This window comes from Pseudorasbora parva, chromosome 22 (genome assembly GCF_024679245.1).
Source record: "Pseudorasbora parva isolate DD20220531a chromosome 22, ASM2467924v1, whole genome shotgun sequence".
NCBI lineage: Eukaryota > Metazoa > Chordata > Actinopteri > Cypriniformes > Gobionidae > Pseudorasbora > Pseudorasbora parva.
Window position 1 is genome coordinate 39,531,334 of NC_090193.1, and position 20,183 is coordinate 39,551,516.

The 20,183-nt window shown below is 37.4% G+C and overlaps 1 protein-coding gene across 3 annotated transcripts in view; it reads left to right on the forward strand.

Annotated features, from left to right (window-relative positions):
• Positions 1-20,183, forward strand: part of sptbn1 (spectrin, beta, non-erythrocytic 1) — a 154,725-nt gene that overhangs the window by 86,972 nt on the left and 47,570 nt on the right. For all 3 annotated transcript variants that reach the window (XM_067431371.1, XM_067431372.1, XM_067431373.1), the window contains 10 exons: positions 4,236-4,409; positions 5,569-5,660; positions 7,736-7,932; positions 9,129-9,241; positions 10,646-10,833; positions 11,103-11,220; positions 11,771-11,929; positions 13,623-13,925; positions 15,829-15,982; positions 18,199-19,069. In XM_067431371.1, coding sequence (XP_067287472.1) covers positions 4,236-4,409; positions 5,569-5,660; positions 7,736-7,932; positions 9,129-9,241; positions 10,646-10,833; positions 11,103-11,220; positions 11,771-11,929; positions 13,623-13,925; positions 15,829-15,982; positions 18,199-19,069 — 2,369 coding nt within the window. The remainder of the gene's footprint in view (positions 1-4,235; positions 4,410-5,568; positions 5,661-7,735; positions 7,933-9,128; positions 9,242-10,645; positions 10,834-11,102; positions 11,221-11,770; positions 11,930-13,622; positions 13,926-15,828; positions 15,983-18,198; positions 19,070-20,183) is intronic.

The following is a 20,183-nucleotide window of genomic DNA, read 5'->3' on the forward strand; positions in this document are numbered from 1 at the left end:
CCAGGGTCCTCAGGCTCATCCATTATATCAGACAGGAGCTTTCTCCATGTATTCCAGAGCGGTTTTCTCAAGACACGCACAACAGCCACACCTCAGTTCAAAGTCTCGTCATAAACCTTATCTGAAGCACTGGTTACTCATTTATACACAAGCTAAAAATATCAAAGCTCCAGGAAACCGGAAGGCATTTCCAGACATTTTTTTGAGAGTAGAATTGTGGTAATTTCTTCACTTGGCCTTAATGTAAAAAAAAAAATAGGACGTTCCCTCCTGAGGCGTTTAATATATCATATTATTTGACACGTAGCCTTTCCTGTGAGACCTTTTTTCCTTCCTGAAAGTGTCAGAAAGAGAAATAGCCGATGAACCTGTCTGCAGGAGCGGCGGGAACAAAAGCATCATTAACTCTTACGGCTCAGGTTACTTTATTCTGCAGCGGATATCCATGTTAACCCTCAAATGAGCATTCACTGGAAGATGCTTTATAAAGTGCAGAGGGGGAAAAAGTACAGAACTTCATTACTTGAGTAACAGTACTACTGGTCAAATATTACTCTGTTATAAATGAAAGTTGTACAAATTGATTTTTACTTGAGTAAAAGTACAGAAGTATTTGTTTTCAAAAGTACTTAAGTATCAAAAGTAAATTTCCTTTTTATGTCAACGCATTATTTGTATTATAGTTGTATAAATGCACATTATGCCATCATAGTTTAAGCCAGTCAGTGATGCTCCATCTGACACACTAGCATACGACTAACTTAAACTCATTTAAATACTTGTAGAAAAGTTACAAAGCTCTTTATAAAGCTGCTGTCACTTTAAGGCCGAATGCACGGATCCAATACACTGATACACATCTGATATTCTCACACTGTTCACCTTCACTGAAGACAGAATCAACTTTGTTTATGTGAATACTCCACTAAATGAGCATTTGGACATCCGTCTTCCTCCATTTTGCTCTAAACTATAAATCAGTGTTTAATAAATGCTGTGAAATCATTGAACTTCACGAGACTCTACAAGAGTGATTCCTGAAAGGCTTTCTGCAAAAACCCAAACACCTTTTAAAGAAGAAAAAAATCATCCGCTGACTTTCAGAGCTTTCAGAAAGTCTTTCAGTTGAGAAATTACCGTATAGACAGGAGGAGACGCTCCCAGGCAATCTTTTACTGTCTATGAGACAGTCGGGGGGACGTGGAGACATAAAGTCAAGGGGGAAGAATGGGGAGAAGCCCATAGTCAGCCAAAAGCAACGGGAGAAAATATTTAATCAACGTGATTCAGATTTCACTTTCCACAACTACTAGAAGACCTACAGCTGTCAGACAGGAGGCTCACGTCACATCTACGTCCTCAAGCTCAGTCTGAGCCGGCGCAGTTCGCTCAGCCATCAGGAAGTGAGTGCCTCTAATTGACTTCACTTTCCGCCGTTGAAGTCTATGGGCCCTGTAGCGACTCAGGCGAATCAAACACACAATCGCCAGTTACATTTAACAAATAGGTTTTGAAAGTTGTGCTGATGGACAGACCTTCCCCCAACACAACAGCTACCCTGGAAACCATCTGATAAGATGTTTTTATGGCCGGAAAGAATGTGGCCACATGAAGTCTTATACACAAAGAGTTTAAGACACAGAGCTTTTGCCTCAAATTATAGACAAACCATCTATAAATGAACATGCACCCCAGGACATTATATGTAAACACATAACTGTCTTGTAAAATGTTTATTCTGTATGGTATTTTGCATCTTTTTGTCTTTGTCTTAACAAAGTACTAGTTCAGATAACCTCATATATGTCATGTCTCCTATCAAATTAATGCTCACTTCACGACTTACACTTCCATGTATATCACTTATTCAGAAAATGCAGTGTGTGTTTGTTGCATTAATTATAGTATGAAGAACTCAGAGACCCACTGAGTCCAACTTTTAAACAAAGAGCTATAAATTCTGCTGAGGAATTTCCCGCCGGGAAATCCCAACACTCTCATTGGTTAAGTCTAACCCTGGAGGGTGGGACTATTTCCAGACCTTAAAAAGACCAGTGAAGACAGGCTCTCTTACTGCTTCCTCTTCTCTTACTCCGCTCTCTTCACTTCTCCCCTCTCTCCCTGTGGGAGCCAACACCCACGGGGGGGGCTGGCACTTAAGCCATGCCACCAATGCAGGCCCTCCAAGCAGGCCTCAGCCCTTCCAAAAATCTTCTCTTCTACAATCCGATCTTCAAGAACACGAAGCATCGCTAAAGCAAACAGCCGCTTCCCTCCCAACCTCGGAAAGGACCGCCGGACACGCAGAGACACGCAGAGACACATACGCACACAAGCGAGAAGCCAAAACGAAACCAAAAAGAATGCAAGTATTCTTATTCTTACTGCTGTAAAGAGGGTGTGTTATTCTCCCGTTGGGATAAAGTAACTCCGTGAAGGTCGTATTTGGTGAATTGAAGGAAAGTTGTTTCTTACCCTCCCCCACTCTCTTTGTCTCTCTCTCTCTCCCTCTCTTTGTCTCTCTCTCTCTCTTTTATCTCTCTCTAACTTCAGTCTATTCATTATTCTCTTTTATGTATTCTTTCGTTAATATCTATACTTCTACTCTCTTGATGCATATTTAGTATGTACTTTCTGTGTGAATTGTAGTGTTATTTTTAGTCTGTGTTTATTAAACCTTCAAAAGACATTTAATGAGTTGAGTCTGTTATTCTGCCACATACACAAAGTCAATGAAACTTGCGATCTAAACGTTACCTAACTGCTTATGCTACTATGTTAGTAAAGTAAACTGTATGACCATTTGAAATATTGAACTTATCCTGATCAGTAAAGTTAATGTTTCTTATGCGCTCGTAAAGCAGTAATCCCTTATTGAGAATTGATTTGAAAAGTCTATAACTAATTTGCAGGACAAACTTAGTAGGATAATTTCAAGCAATTTCATAAAGGGTTACTTGTATTTAATTAAACAATTTTCCCTATCGGAAAATTTTAATACGTAATGAACAACTGGCAAATCATATTCATAAATTCATGAATATTGAATATTAAATCCCTTTTGAGTTAATTATTCCCCGAGACATTAAACTCATGAGTCGTTGTTGTTACAGCCCTATTGTAACGATCTGAAACGCAAGTGTCAAAGCGCGGAGCGCAAGTAACTTTGTGGGCGGGTCTCGGCGCTGGTGCTATTATCCCGGCGGGATAAATGGCTCTTGCGCCCGGCGCAAATCTAAAATGGGTTGGTCTGAAGTAGCTTCATTATTCATAGGTGTGGTTTGGGCGTAACGTGAATAAACCAATCAGAGCGGCATCCAACATCCCCTTTAAAAGCAGCTGCGCAAGCTCCATTATGGATCGCTATTATAATGGCGTATTTACCAGGCGCACGCCATTAGCGGTTCACAGCCGAGGAGACTGATGTTCTTGTAAGAGCAGTGAAAGACAGAGGAGTTGTGTTGTATGGGGATGGGAGAAACACACCCAAAACCCATATATGTCTTGCCACTATTGGGCAAACAGGTCTGATCGTTAATTACTACAATTAGCCTGAATAATTTGTAAGCTAGATTTATGCCTATTTTTTCACATCTTCGTGGCACACCACAATGATTTCCGTCATCTCATGTGTAAATATTTTTTTAGTGTAGCAATTTATGATTTGCAAAAATAACTGCTGCATCTGTGTAGATTACATGAGCAAAGTGTCTGCGCGTTGTGCACGCTATACATTATGGTCAAGCATGCGCAATTAAAATAGCATAATGAACAACGCGCAACGCGCCGCTGACTTTAGACTGGGTTTTTTCTGGTCAGTGGCGCAATTGTTTAATGGAACAGCAAAATAGCTCCAGGGATTGTTTGCGCCGGAACACGCCTCCTTTTTTGCTGAACCGCCCAGGGAGCGCAAGTTCATTCACTAGTTTAGCGACGTGCTTCTGTGGAGGGAAAAGCGCGCTTTACGCGGGAGCAAAATAGGAATGACACATGCGGCGGTGTACAAAGTCAATTGCGCTGGGTGCAAGATAGGGCCCTAAGGGTCGCTGTGTCCATTTCGTTTACTGTCTATGATTCGAACCCCTCACCCGTATGTATTTTCAATGGCATATTATTAACTTACGAGAATGAGCACATATATTTTTTAAAGAACTAAGTGTTTTTAGCTAAGAATTGACTAAATAAGTTACACAGTGTAGCTTTAATGCATCTGATGTGATTGTGATCGTCCGCAGCCCAAGCCAACAAAGGGCCGCATGCGCATCCACTGCCTGGAGAACGTGGACAAAGCCCTGCAGTTCCTGAAGGAGCAGCGCGTGCACCTGGAGAACATGGGCTCGCACGACATCGTCGACGGCAACCACCGACTCACGCTCGGACTCATCTGGACCATCATCCTCCGCTTCCAGGTATGGAATGTGGAAAATATTACTTGGATTTTCTTTTAATTTAAAACACTTCTTCCCCTACTCGCTGTAGCACTGTGGTATTTATTTAAAAATTAACTTTTTTATAGGAATCAATTATTTATTTATTATATAAAAAATGTTGAGTTTACATTTTCTTTAACACTTTTTTCCATATTCACTATAGTACTGTATTTTTAGATGTATTATATATATATATAAATATATATATATATATATATATATATATATATATATTTACTTAAACCGTTTTTTTATTATTTATTGCACTTTTTATTTTAACTATTTATATATATATATATATATAATTTTTTTAATTATTATTAGTTTTTATATAATTATCTATTTTTCAAAAATTATATGTTTTTATATATTTGAACACATTTTAATTTACTTATATAGAAGATTTTTTATTTTATTAAGATGTATTATGTATTTATATATTATTCATTTATTTAAATATATTTGAATCAATATTTTTAAATATATTTTAACTATATTTTTATTTATTTATATAAAAATATTGAGTTTTTATTACTTATTAAAAAAAGTCCTTAATTGTTAAAGCACTGTACTCTTCTTAGATGCATTATATATTTATTTACTTAAACTTATTTATCATTTATTTATTTATTACGTTCCATGCTAATTCATATTTGCTATAGTAATCTTATGTATTTATATTTATATATTTATTTTACTTAAATGTATTATTATAACCTTTATTTTATCAGGAAAAGAAGCACATTAAGATTAAGAATCTCTTTTACAAGGCCAAAAAATAATACTTAATATAAAATACTTGAAATTTAAATTATTTTATTTAATTTCTATTATTTTACTTTAAAAACATTTTAGTACTGTATTATTTATTTATATTTATACATTATTCATTTATTTAAACACATTTTTTATGTTATAGTTTAATAAAAAAAGATTAAATATATTTGAACACATTTTTATTTATATATTTATTTAAATAAAAAATGTAATACTGTAAATACTGTTAATGTATGATTTGTATTTATTTATAAATAAATAAAAAATCTTTTTGAGTTTTAACCCCCCTGTCCTAATATCACTGTTTTGATTTAATTAATGCATGCACTAAAGATACAAAATGTTCTGATTTGTGTAACAGATCCAAGACATCAGCGTGGAGACAGAAGACAATAAAGAGAAGCGCTCAGCCAAGGACGCCCTGCTTCTGTGGTGCCAGATGAAGACCGCAGGGTGGGTGAAGGTCCAGATTAGGGATGCTCATATTGACCGTTTAACCGGTAACCGATAGGGAGAACATTGACCGATAAGTACTATCGGTTAAACAGTTAAAAAAATATATAATTTCTTTTAACGCTTTTGTTTGTTTGTTTGCTGCATGGTTAAAGAAAAATATGCTGTATTTGGCTGCATTTACACTGCAGGTCTTGATGCACAATTCCGATTTGGTGACTATATCAGATTTTTTTTGACGACCCGATTACAACATCTTTTTAAACCCGACCCGAATCCGATATTTGCTTTTACACTGTATACCGGTGAAAGGAAGTAAAACGGCACGATATGCGATGGACGCAGACAAAATGATTATTCAGTGTTTTGCTGTCCGCACTTTTCTACACATCTTTAAAGGTCAGCAAAACATTTCTCTCATAAGGCGGAGAAAAAGAGGAAAGCCCTTGACAGGGTTGCCAGGTTTTCATAACAAAACCCGCTCCAATTGCAACTCAAACCTGTGTTAAAGTAGCCCAATTGCGCAGGAAAACCGCAGACTTGGCAACACTGGCCCTTGATCGCAGTTCGTGTCACGTCATTCGCCTCCGTCAATTTTTCAAAGACGTTAGACTCGCATTTACTGGGTAATATCTGATCTGACCGCTTACATTGCAGACACAAATGGGCGATTCAAATCGGATTTATTCCCACATGAGTGAGGCCTGAATCCGATCTGAGGATATCAGAATTCAGGCGTTTTTTTTTTACTGCTTACACGTTCACATGTCATATCCGATCTGTGCCACATGAGAGGAAACAATCGGGATTGGGTCACCTGAACCATGCGGTGTAAATGGGGCCTTTGTTAACTCAGAGCGCGTCGACACTTGCAACCACACGTGCCGACAAACATATTACGCAAAATGAAACAATGGGAAAGAAGAAGCATATACTATGTGGGACCATTTTGGCAGATATGGCAACGAAGTTACTTGTTGTTGGGCTGTTCTTTAAGTACTGTAGCCTGACGTGGTCATACTCAGCTCTAGTCAGAATATGAGTCTGATGCTCCATTGAGCTGTGATTATGGGGCGTGTTTCAACCCAACCAGGAAAGACCTCGATTGGACAGACCTACAACCAATCAGAGCAGCGGAGCGACGCATTGTCAAATGTCAACAGAGCTCAACTGCACTGTGTTGCCAAGTCCGCATTTTTTTCCCCGCGGGTTGTTTTCTATGTCCGCGGGTTGAAGCGACTATTATGTGATATATAGACCCATGAGTGCGAATTTTAGCAGCAATCTTGCCAAAATAACACACATTTTACCCCCCAAACACCATTTTTCCCCCGGAGAACCCCCCGAGAAGCTATTGTTTAGGGCTGTACTGTTGATCATCTGTCCGTCATCGTCTAAAGCCCGCCCTGATGATCTCATTGGTCAGAACCGTTTCTGTTCGGGGATAATTACTTCTCTATGGATCGAGGCCAGACCGAACCGCCCGACCTAAACATTTTGTGGGCGGGGCTAAGTTCGGCTGGAATCCAGGCTAAATGTACTGCTGTTTGCACAGTAAAATAAACCCGTGAAAAAAGTATTTTTAACGGTTCACAGACGCGTGTCAATTGTATTTTTATTTAATGCCAATTCACCATAATAATCTTATCAGTTAACCGTTAAAGGGATAGTTCATCATTTACTCTCCCTCATGTTGTTCCAAACCTGTATGAGTTTCTTTCTTCCGCTGAACACAAAAGAAGATATTTTGAAGAATGTTTGTAACAAAACAGATAGAGCAACCATTGACTACCATAGTAGGGGAAAAATACCATGGTAGTCATCTGTTTTGTTACAAACATTTTTCATAATATCTTCTTTTGTGTTCAGCGAAAGAAAGAAACTCATACAGGTTTGGAGCAACATGAAGGTGAGTAAATGATGATTTTTGGGTGAACTATCGCTTTTATTAACGATTAATGAGCATCGGTTGTCAGTCGGGAAAAAAGAAATTAAATTAGCATCCCTACTCCAGACAAAAGACTTCAGCGCATCGGCTTCTGTGATCTCTGACCGCTCTTGTATATTTTTCACAGATATCCCAACGTCAACATCCACAACTTCACCACCAGCTGGCGTGACGGGATGGCTTTCAACGCCCTCATTCACAAACACAGGCCAGACCTGATCGATTTCGACAAGCTGAAGAAGTCCAACGCTCACTACAACCTGCAGAACGCCTTCAATCTGGCCGAGCAACATCTGGGTCTCACCAAACTCCTGGACCCCGAAGGTGAGAGTCCATCCCAGTGGCGGCGTTTCACGAAAACATCGGGTTTGGCATAACACGTTACTCTAATCTGACGACTTTTTTCCAGTAAGGAGTAATCTAAAGCGTTACTATTTCCAAACTAGTAATCAGATTAAAGTAATTTATCCAAGTCACTGTCAGTTACTATTTTAGTCATTTTCCTTAGTAAAAAATATATATTTTTGCTTTCATCTTGCGTCTCAGGGAGAGTATTTTTTCAGGAAATATTTTTTAATTTCAACTTAAAGGGTTAGTTCACCCAAAAATGAGCCTGTGATGTTTATCTGCGGACCCCCAGTGTATCCAACATGGAGGTGTGTTTGTTTCTTAGAACACAAATGAAGATTTTTAACTCTAACCATTGCTGTGTGTCGGTCATAATGATGTGAACGGGTAACAAGTCTATGAGAGTAAAAAAAAAAACATGCTTAGACAACATGAACAAAAACCCTTCTGCTCTTGACGACACATTGATGTCTTAAAGCTACACTGTGTAACTTTTTTCGTTTATTCTTCGCTTAGTTCTTTCAAATATATGTGCTCATTAATGTATATTTACTTCTTTTAAGTAATAAAGTATTCTCGTAAGTTTATAATATGCCATTGAAAACACATACGGGTGAGGGGTTCGAATGCCGGCCGCCATGTTGCCCCTCCATCTTGAAAGTACAGTAGCCAAAGAGGGACACACCCGTAAATTCAAGCTTCGCCTTTCGCGTTTTAACACTCGATGGCACCGTGTCGAATGTGAAGAGGGGGATTGCCGTGTTAATCTTGGACTAAATCAGCCACCGTAGGAGTTAAAACGAAATCAGAATTGAGAGGAACAGAAACTAATATTCACTGGATGGTCGTATACCTTTACACCGCTAGATGGGGGAAAATATCACACAGTGGAGCTTTAAGACACGAACCGATCGGTTTCTGTGAGAAAACAACAGTATTTATGTTTTTTTTTACCTCATATCAGACGAATCTCATCTAGTGTTCCCATCCGCTATTACTTCCGTCTGGTAAGGTCAAACTGGTGCGATCATTCATATATATATATATATATATATATATATATGTATTCCTCATTAGTGCCTGAGCGGATCGGCCTGATTGAGCAAGTTTGACCTTCTCCGGCGGAAGTAATGACAAACACCTGGCCTCACCTGCTGACGTCTTTCTTTCAGATATCAGCGTAGACCATCCTGATGAGAAGTCCGTCATCACTTATGTCGTCACTTACTACCATTATTTCTCCAAGATGAAGGCCTTGAAGGTGGAGGGCAAACGTATCGGAAAGGTCTGAGTCTTCAAAACACGTAAACTACTCCGAGAAGGTTCTCCGTTTTCTGTGAAAGAGCATTGTAGACTCACGGGTTATTTATTTATTTGTTGATAAGTATTTGTAAGAAATATAAGAGAGTCTTATTAAGAGAAAATATGGTTGACATATACAAATTATCTTAATATTTGCATATTTAATTGCAATCGGTCTTCTATCCTACCTCTTAAATGTGCTTTTAAATTTTTTATTTTTTATCTATTTACTTTATCTATCAGTTTTGTAAGTAATATACTGTATAATACTTAGATTCCGATTAAAATAATGATAATAATAATTTAATAACTGGGAATTTGCGTTATATATAATAAATAATAATACATAAATATAATTAACTAATATTATTTTAAAAATTGAACCGTTCATCTAAATATTTGCATATTTAATTACAATTGTTCTTAAATGTGCTATTTTTTTTAATCAGTTTTTTAAGAAATATACTGTATTATACTTTAAAGATTCCTATTAAAAAAATCTGAAACAATTAAATAAATACATTATTTTTTAAATGAAACTTAAATATTTTAAATTTCCTATTAAAAAATGAATAGTGTAAGTATTCCTATTAAAAAAGTTATTTTTTCTAATAAGTAAAGAATTTAACTAAATAAATTCCTATTTGACTATTAGCAATGGTGACATCATCTTAATATTTACATATTTAATTTATATTAGTTTTCTATCCTACCTCTGTTTATTGACATTTTTATTGTTTGTTTGTTTATTATTTATCTGTTTTCTAATAAATAAAAGATTATTTAAAAATTCCTATTAAAATAAAATAAATAAATGAATGTAATAAATATTTTTTGAGATGTAACTGTTTTAACATCACAATAAAAATAAGTAGTTTAAGCATTTAAATAAATTAATAGTATTTAAATAAAGTAATAGTAAATAAATATTCCTATTAAATAAAATAAGTTTACATTTTTTACACCAATTACCATAAATATTCTTATTAAAATAAAAAAATATATAATACGTTTTAAATGAAAACAATTTTATATATATATATATAAAATATATATTATATATATATAAAATACATAATAATAAATTAAATATAATAAATAAATATAATTAAATAATATAATAAATAAATACCTAATTTATATGCAAGTGTTCATCTTAAAATACATATTTAATTGCATTTGGTCTCAATCTCAGTTATGAATGCAAACCACATGTTTAGATTCTGTTGCATATTCTTAACCAATATTGGTGTATTGATAAAGTGATTTAATTTACATAATTGAACTTTAAAACCTCAACGTCTCTAAAGGTTTGACTTTAGCTGTGGTGCATGGTGACTTTTATTTCCCTCGTGCTATGGCATTAATAGTGGTTTGCTTTTATTAGGTGCTTGACAACGCCATCGAGACTGAGAAGATGATCGAGAAATACGAGTCCCTGGCGTCCGATCTGCTGGAGTGGATCGAGCAGACCATCATCATCCTCAACAACCGCAAGTTTGCAAACTCACTGGTGGGAGTCCAGCAGCAGCTGCAGGCCTTCAACACCTACAGGACCGTAGAGAAACCACCCAAGTGTGTGTCTGCCACTATAACACACAGCAGAATATATCAGCACGAGAATGAGCGGACGTTCATTTTCATCTCTCTCTCTCTCTCTCTCTCTCTCTCTCTCTCTCTCTCTCTCTCTCTCTCTCTCTCTCTCTCTCTCTCTCTCTCTCTCTCTCTCTCTCTCTCTCTCTCTCTCTCTCTCTCTCTCTCTCTCTCTCTCTCTCTCTCTCTCTCTCTCTCTCTCTCTCTCTCTCTCTCTCTCTCTCTCTCTCTCTCTCTCTCTCTCTCCGCAGATTCACAGAGAAGGGTAACCTGGAGGTGCTTCTGTTTACGATCCAGAGCAAGATGAGGGCCAATAACCAGAAGGTGTACATGCCACGAGAGGGCAAACTCATCTCTGACATCAACAAGGTGAACACCGGCGGCTAGTTTTAGATGCTATAGAGTTTTATCTCTAAAACCAGATTAGCTTATAACGCTTGTCTATGGGGCACAGGGCAGACACAGGGTAGTGAAATTAAATCACTAGTTAATACCACTAACAAGGCTAAAAATAGCCTCACACTCATGAGGATCCCTACATGCAAACCGAAGGATTGAGAACTTAGTAACTTAGTAAGCAGCCATCTTGGAAAACAGTCTCGACGAGTCGAGCCACGAGCGCTGTGCTAAGTGATGAACTGTGACTGTGAGTCTCATATGGGACGCCTTCTTCCCTTGTAGTTAGTCAACCATATATTTTAATAAACTGATATAATTCATGCATTCGATTTCACAAACTTAATTCCTATCGATCAGCTCACTTTGCACAGCGTTCGATGATTTTCATTATTGATTATTATCGATTTTATCGACTTGTTGTTGCAGCTGTAATGGTATTTTGGTGGTATTGTTGCATTTAACGATGGTACGACCGCAGTCTGTGTGTTTTGGTGACGGTGTTGTGGTGTTGTTGTGGCAGGCGTGGGAGCGTCTGGAGAAGGCGGAGCACGAGCGCGAGCTGGCCTTGAGGACGGAGCTGATCCGACAGGAGAAACTGGAGCAGCTCGCCCGACGCTTCGATCGCAAGGCAGCCATGAGGGAGACCTGGCTGAGCGAAAACCAGCGGCTCGTCTCTCAGGTCCATCCCACAGCCTGTGCAACACACACACACACACACACACACACACACACACACACGTTCATCCCCACAGCCTCTGCTCCAGAAACACACACACACACATGTTCATCCCCACAGCCTGTGCTCCAGAAACACGCACACACACACACGCACACACACACATCCTGTGCTCCAGAAACACACACACACACACACAGCCTGTGCTTCAGAAACACACACACACACACACACACACACACGTTCATACCCACTACCTGTGCACGAGAAACTCACACAGACATACACACGTTCATACCCACAGCCTGTGCTTGAGAAACACACACACACACACACACACACACACACACACACACACGTCCATTCCCACAGCCTGTGCTTGAGAAAGACACACACACACACACACACACACACACACACACACACGTCCATTCCCACAGCCTGTGCTTGAGAAAGACACACACACACACACACACACACACGTCCATTCCCACAGCCTGTGCTTGAGAAAGACACACACACACACACACACACACACACACACACACACACACACACACACACACACACACACACACACACACACACACACACACACACGTCCATTCCCACAGCCTGTGCTTGAGAAAGACACACACACACATGTGCTGCCATATTATCAGCCTCGACTTCAAACCCTTTTGTGCCCCCTGGTGGTCAAAGATTTGACTTGATTTATAGATTGACCTTTTATATGTAGAATTGTACAATATTTCTGAAGCTATGTTATAATATTAAGATCTTTAATTAGTATATATTTTAAAAAACTGTTTACTTATATTATTATTATTATATATATTTATAAATAATTATGAATTACTATATGTTATTAAATATATGTTATGTACATTTATATTACTATTATTTATATATTACTAAAAAAAGGCGTTAAATGGAAAAAGATAATTTTAATGCAAATTTTCCGTATATATATATATATATTTATATGCTAAACACACATGAACCGTACAATAGTTGTGCTCATGAAATATATATATATATATATATATAATTTAATATACACATTGTGTAGAAACGGATGTTTTATGGTATTTTTTGCTTTTCTCTTTCTCATACATACAGAACAAAAACAAACAAACCTAATAAGACAAATAGAAAGAAAAAGGTTTAGAAAATAAATATATTTTTTAATATCAACAATATTTTAAATATTTGTACATTTGGCATCTCTGAAATTCCCAGAATAATCCTAGAGTAATAGGATAGCAAATGATTTGCATGTCCTAGTTGGTTAAAACTACTGCACTGCAAAAAATGCTTTTCTTACTCAGTATTTTTGTCTTGTTTCGAGTCCAAACATCTAAAAATTCTTAAATCAAGAAGTATTTACTAGACAAGCAAACGTAATTGTCTTGTTTTGGGAAAATATAACTCAAAATGAAGAGAGTTTTTGCTTAAAATAAGATAAATAATCTGCCAATGGGGTAAGTAAAATAATGTTGTTTTAAGCAAAAACTCTTCATTTTGAGATATTTTTTCCCAAAACAAGACAATTTTTTTGTTTTACTTGTCTAGTAAATGTTTCTTAATGTAAGAATTTTTAGATATTTAGACTAGAAACAAGATAAAAACACGAAGTAAGAAAAGCATTTTTTGCAGTGTGTTTTTTCCTAACATTCCCGTTTCTTTCCTGCAGGACAATTTTGGATTCGACCTGCAGGCGGTTGAGGCCGCCACCAAAAAACACGAAGCCATCGAGACGGATATTGCGGCGTACGAGGAGCGCGTGCAGGCCGTGGTGGCTGTGGCGAGAGAGCTGGAGGCCGAAAACTACCACGATATCAAACGTATCGCGGCCCGTAAAGATAATGTGCTGCGGCTGTGGGAGTATCTGCTGGAGCTGCTCAAAGCCCGTCGGCAGCGGCTGGAGATGAACCTCGGCCTGCAGCGCGTCTTCCAGGAGATGCTCTACATCATGGACTGGATGGATGAAATGAAGGTGAGAAGAAGGAGAGAGAGATGGGCGCTCGCAGCACTGCAAAAAATGCTCTTCTTACTTAGTAATTTGTCTTGTTTCTAGTCCAAATATCTAACAATTCTTAAATCAAAATACATTTAATAGATCAGTAAAATGACATAAGATATTTTTACTTGTTTTGTTAAAAATAATATCAAAATGAAGTGAGTTTTTGCTTAAAACAGGTAAAATGATCTGCCAGTGGGGTGAGAAAAACAATCTTGTTTCTGATTGAAATCTTGTTTCTTGTTTCCGAACAGAAATACGATTTTTTCTCACCCCACTGGCAGATCATTTTGCCTGTTTTAAGCAAAAACTCACTTCATTTTGATATATTTCCCCCAGAAAAGGGGGAAATATTCTCACTATAGAAAAGGCCAAACAGTGTGAGATTTCATCCTCATCTTCAGCTAAACTTTAGGTGTAATGGGATCATATTTGAAGGATTATTTGCTTTATTCCATCTTTTTTTAAACCACAATGTACCGCAGTCCTGTATTTGCAATAATAATCCTCATAATTTTGTAATTTTTTTTAAAAAGTATTTAAAAAAAAGTGTTTTTGTATTGCCAGTGTGTGAACAGCTTGTAATGAAACTTCCTAGATTGTCTATAAAAGCCTGTAGACTGATTTTTATGTGCCGTTTTTGCTGGGAAAATTAAAAGGATGTGACGTGTACGCCCGAGAGCCTCTCTTCTGTTCAATGCTATTAGATCATTAGAGCCAAAATAATGTGCAGTACACAGGGCCAAGTTTAAAATATAAATGAGATCAGTACATTAGCTTTGGAGCAAAGTGAATAATAACCGAAATGATGATGAAATGATGAAGTTTTAAGTTTCATCAGGGCTCCAGACTAACATTTGAGAGCAGTGTCATCGGCGCCACTCAGTTCTACAGATGAAAATATATGATAAAGTTAATTTAATCATAAAATTACTTGGTAACACTTTACAATAAGGTTCATTAGTTAACATTAGTTAAATAGATTAGTTAACATTAACTAATAATGAACTGCACTTATAAAGCATTTATTTATCTTTGTTAATATACATTTCAACATTTGGTTTATTGTCCCTGAGGGGAAATTCTGCTTAAAATCTTGTTTGATTAGTTAATGCACTGTGAACTAACATGAACAAACCATGAACTGCTTTATTTTTATTAACTAACGTTAACAAAGATGGACAAATACGGTAACAAATGTATTGCTCATGGTTAGTTCATGTTAACTAATGCATTAACTAATGTTAACTAATACAGCCTTATTGTAAAGTGTTACCAGTTACTTTTACTTTGTTAAAGCTACACTGTGTAACTTTTTTTTAGTTTATTCTTCGCTAAAAACACTTAGTTCTTTCAAATATATGTGCTCATTAATGTATATTTACTTCTTTCAAGTAATAAAATATTCTCGTAAGATTATAATATGCCATTGAAAACACATACGGGTGAGGGGTTCGAGTGCCGGTCGCCATGTTGCTCCTCCATCTTGAAAGTACAGTAGCCAAAGAGGGACATACCCGTAAATTCAAGCTTCGCCTTTCGCGTTTTAACACTCGATGGCACCGTGTCGAATGTGAAGAGGGGGATTGCCATGTTAATCTTGGACTAAATCAGCCACCGTAGGAGTTAAAACGAAATCAGAATTGAGAGGAACAGAAACTAATATTCACTGGATGGTCATAAACCTTTACACCGCTAGATGGGGGAAAATATCACAGTGGAGCTTTAATAAGTGCAGTTATTAATAATATTACATCTTTGTTTTTAACAAGCAACCTCTAATAATATTCAGTCGCACCAGCAGGAAAATAATGTCGTAAATGCCTCCATTTGGTCTCAGTCTGTTCATATCCTGATGGTTGTCTGCCGTCCTCCGCAGATGCTGCTGCTGTCTCAGGATTATGGGAAGCATTTGCTCGGGGTGGAAGATCTGCTGCAGAAACATGCGCTGGTGGAAGCCGACATCGCCATTCAGGCCGACCGCGTCAAAGCCGTCAACGCCAACGCTCAGAAGTTTGCCGTGGATGAGGAGGGTAAGAGGACCTTAACAACCAAAACGATTTGGTTTAGTGTGTTTATACCATCAGGAACTGACTTCAGTGTGACGGATATTACTTAAAGGGTTAGTTCACCCAAAAATGAAATGTCTGTCATTAACTCTCCCTAATGTCGCTCCACACCCGTAAGACCTCCGTTCATCTTCACACACAGTTTAAGATATTTTATATTTAGTCCGAGAGCGTATGCAAGTGTATGCACACTATACTGTCCATGTCCAGAAAGGGAATAAAAACATCATCACAGTAGTCCATATGAGACATCAGTGGGTTAATTAGAGTCTCTTGAAGCATCCAAAATACATTTGGGTCCAAAAATAACAAAAACTACGACTTTATTCAGCATTGGCTTCTCTTCCGCGTTTGTTTTCAATCCTCAAATAAAGATTCAAACGGTTATGAATCAGTGAATTGATTCATGATTCGGATCGCGTGTCAAACTGCTGAAATCACGTGACATTAGCCGCGTTTCCATTACCCTTCAAATTGCGCAAATTGAAATTGCGAATTGAAAATACGCCCAATGGAACCGCGGCAATTTCGCAAAAACTCCCATATATCGAAAAAAAAAAAATTACGCTCTCATGAGGTGGTTTTTCAGGCGATTCGAAAAAGGACATTTTCGCAAAACTGCAACGGAAACGTTTTTTTTCGCATTTACATGTCACCTGTTGCGGTGACGCATTGCTGCAACATAGGGCATATATATTATATTTCCCACTCAATTGTGTCGTAATAACAAAGGACTACAGGCTATATATACTGTAAGACATATATTCAAGAAATGTATTAAAACAGAAAGAGCCAGCCTGTATTTTCAGCCTTACTCAAAGGCCGAGGAAACAGGCCAGCTGCACGTCAATCCATTCCAGACAATCTTAGTTTGCTTCTTATCTAATAAACAGGCAATTCATTGATGAAACATCGATCAAAATAAAAATACAATTTATACAAAACTAAAGATTTTTTTTTAAGAAAGACTTTCTAGAAAATAAAACTCGAAGTGATCAGAATCATGTGACTCCCCAGGTCTCAAACATATTACGATTCTTACTCATGCTGCTCACTTTTCATAATCAACATATAAATTAAAATAATAATATTACAGGCTAATGTTTAGGCCTAAACGTAGCCTATTTAGTTTCATAGTTAGGCTGTTTTCTTTAACCCACGGCCGATAAAAGCGCCGACGTTCTCATTTTTTCCTTCTTTCTTTAAGAGAGATGAAACAATTTACAATACTCTTGTCATTAGCTATACAGATGAGTTCAAGACATAATTATAAACTATAAACTGTCTATTTTTATTTGTGGACTCGGGGAACTAATTATTTTGCATGCACTCACTCCAAACGCGGTCTTCATTTCAAAAAAATTATTTAGTTTATTAAATGCCAATTTTTTCTTTTCCAAAGCATTTCTAAATTCAGTTCAAATGCCATCAAACGAAATATCTAGCCAAAATAACGAAAGTGGAAAAAATAAAAAATAAAACATTTGAGTTAACATGCAAATTCAAACATTTCGCTCTACTCTATATGCGTCAACCTGGCGCGTAAAAGTCGATCATTCTTTACAGATGATGGTTCGGTTTGGAGAGAAGACGAGACAGAGTTCTTTATTAAACTCATAAAAGACAATAGGATTACAGTAATACTGGCTTCTAAACACAGAAATGCTACATTATCATGAAGACCTTGAAGCAGATCTGACACACACACACACACACACACACACACACACACACACACACACCTCATCGACATTTAAGAAATATCGCAAAAGTTTTTCGCAAATCTGTAATGGAAACGCAGCTATTGGCGATCCGATGCCGACCCAAATGTATTTTGGATGCTTCAAGAGACTCTAATTAACCCACTGATGTCTCATATGGACTACTGTGATGATGTTTTTATTCCCTTTCTGGACATGGACAGTATAGTGTGCATACACTTGCATACGCTCTCGGACTAAATATAAAATATCTTAAGCTGTGTGTGAAGATGAACGGAGGTCTTATGGGTGTGGAGCGACATTAGGGACAGTCATTAATGACATAAATTAAATTTTTGGGTGAACTAACCCTTTTAAAGTGTCTTTAACCTACTGTCCTCTCCATCCATGTCCCTATTTAACGTGTCTTCTCTCCATCCGTGTCTCTATTAAACGTGTCTTCTCTCCATCCGGCTGCAGGCTACAAACCCTGCGACCCTCAGGTCATCCGAGACCGCGTGGCCCACATGGAGTTCTGCTACCAGGAGCTGACCCAGTTGGCAGCGGAGCGCCGAGCCCGCCTGGAAGAGTCCCGTCGGCTCTGGAAGTTCTTCTGGGAGATGGCGGAGGAAGAGGGCTGGATTCGGGAGAAAGAGCAAATCCTGTCCTCGGACGACTGCGGGAAGGATTTGACGGGCGCGGTCCGCCTTTTGAGTCAACATCGTGCCCTGGAAGACGAAATGAGCGGCCGAGCTGGTCATCTCCAAAACACGGTGCGTGAAGGTCAAGTGATGGCCGATGCCGGGCATTTCGGCGAAGCCAAGATTCGTGAGCGTATTGCGGATGTTCAGGCACAATGGGCCGCTCTGGAGCAGCTTGCAGCGGTTAGGAAAACCCGCTTGGAAGAAGCTTGCAATCTTCACCAATTTCAGGCCGATGCCGATGACGTGGACGCCTGGACTCTGGATGCGCTCCGAATCGTCTCCACCTCAGATGTTGGCCACGATGAGTTCTCCACTCAAGCTTTGGTCAGAAAACATAAAGACGCGTCGACCGAAGTTGCTAGCTATCGCCCAGTTATCGACGCCCTCCACGAGCAGGCACAATCCCTTCCTCCCGAACAGGCACAGGCCGCAAATGTCACCGAGCGGCTGGCGGGCATCGAGGAGCGCTATAAGGAGGTTTCGGAGCTGACCCGGCTGAGGAAACAGGCCCTGCAGGACGCCCTGGCGCTCTATAAGATGTTTAGCGAGGCGGATGCGTGTGAACTCTGGATCGATGAGAAAGAGCAGTGGCTCAACAGCATGGAGATCCCAGAGAAACTGGAGGACCTTGAGGTCATCCAGCACAGGTGAGAGCTTCAGTCTGTTTTCAAGTTTAAAATGGTTTTAATTACATGAATTTGTAAGCAGTTTTAAGTTTTTAAAGATCAAGATTTGAAAAAGCTAAGTTTAAATTAGTTTTAAAAGCTCAGGTTTGAAAAAGTAAAGTTTAAAAAGTAACGTTACCAGTTTTAAAAAGTACAAATTAAAGAATTAAGCAGTTTTAAGTTTTGATTGTTTTAAAAGCTCAAGTCGTTTAAAAAATCTTACATTTTCAAGTAGTTTTAGGTATAAAATAATTTTAAAAGCTCAAGGTTTGAAAAAGTTCAGTTTGAAAGTAACTTTACCAGTTTTAAAAAGTACAAAAATAAAAATTAAGCAGTTTTAAGTTTTGATTGTTTTTAAAGCTTTGGATTTAAAAAGTTGTAAGTTTGAAGTAGTTTAAAAAATCCTGACTTTTTGTAGCAGTTTTAAGTATAAAATAGTTTTAAAAGCTCAAGATTTGAAAAAGTTAAGTTTGAAAGTAACTAACATACAAAGTAAAAAAAATGAGCAGTTTTAAGTTTTGAGAGCTTCAGTCTGTTTTCAAGTTTAAAATGGTTTTAATAACATGAATTTTTAAGCAGTTTTAAGTTTTTAAAGATCAAGATTTGAAAAAGCTAACTTTAAATTAGTTTTAAAAGCTCAGGTTTGAAAAAGTTAAGTTTGAAAGTAACTTTAACAGTTTTAAAAAGGTTTGAAAAAGTAAAGTTTAAAAAGTAACGTTACCAGTTTTAAAAAGTACAAATTAAAGAATTAAGCAGTTTTAAGTTTTGATTGTTTTAAAAGCTCAAGGTTTAAAAAGTTGTACGTTTGAAGTCGTTTAAAAAATCTTGAATTTTGTAGAAGTTTTAGGTATAAAATAGTTTTAAAAGTTAAGTTTGAATTAGTTTTAAAAGCTCAAGATTTGAAAAACTAAAGTTTGAAAGTAACTTTACCAGTTTTAAAAAGTACAAAATTAAAAATTAAGCAGTTTTAAGTTTCGATTGTTTTTAAAGCTTTGGATTAAAAAAGTTGTAAGTTTGAAGTAGTTTAAAAAATCCTGACTTTTTGTAGCAGTTTTAAGTATAAAATAGTTTTAAAAGCTCAAGATTTGAAAAAGTT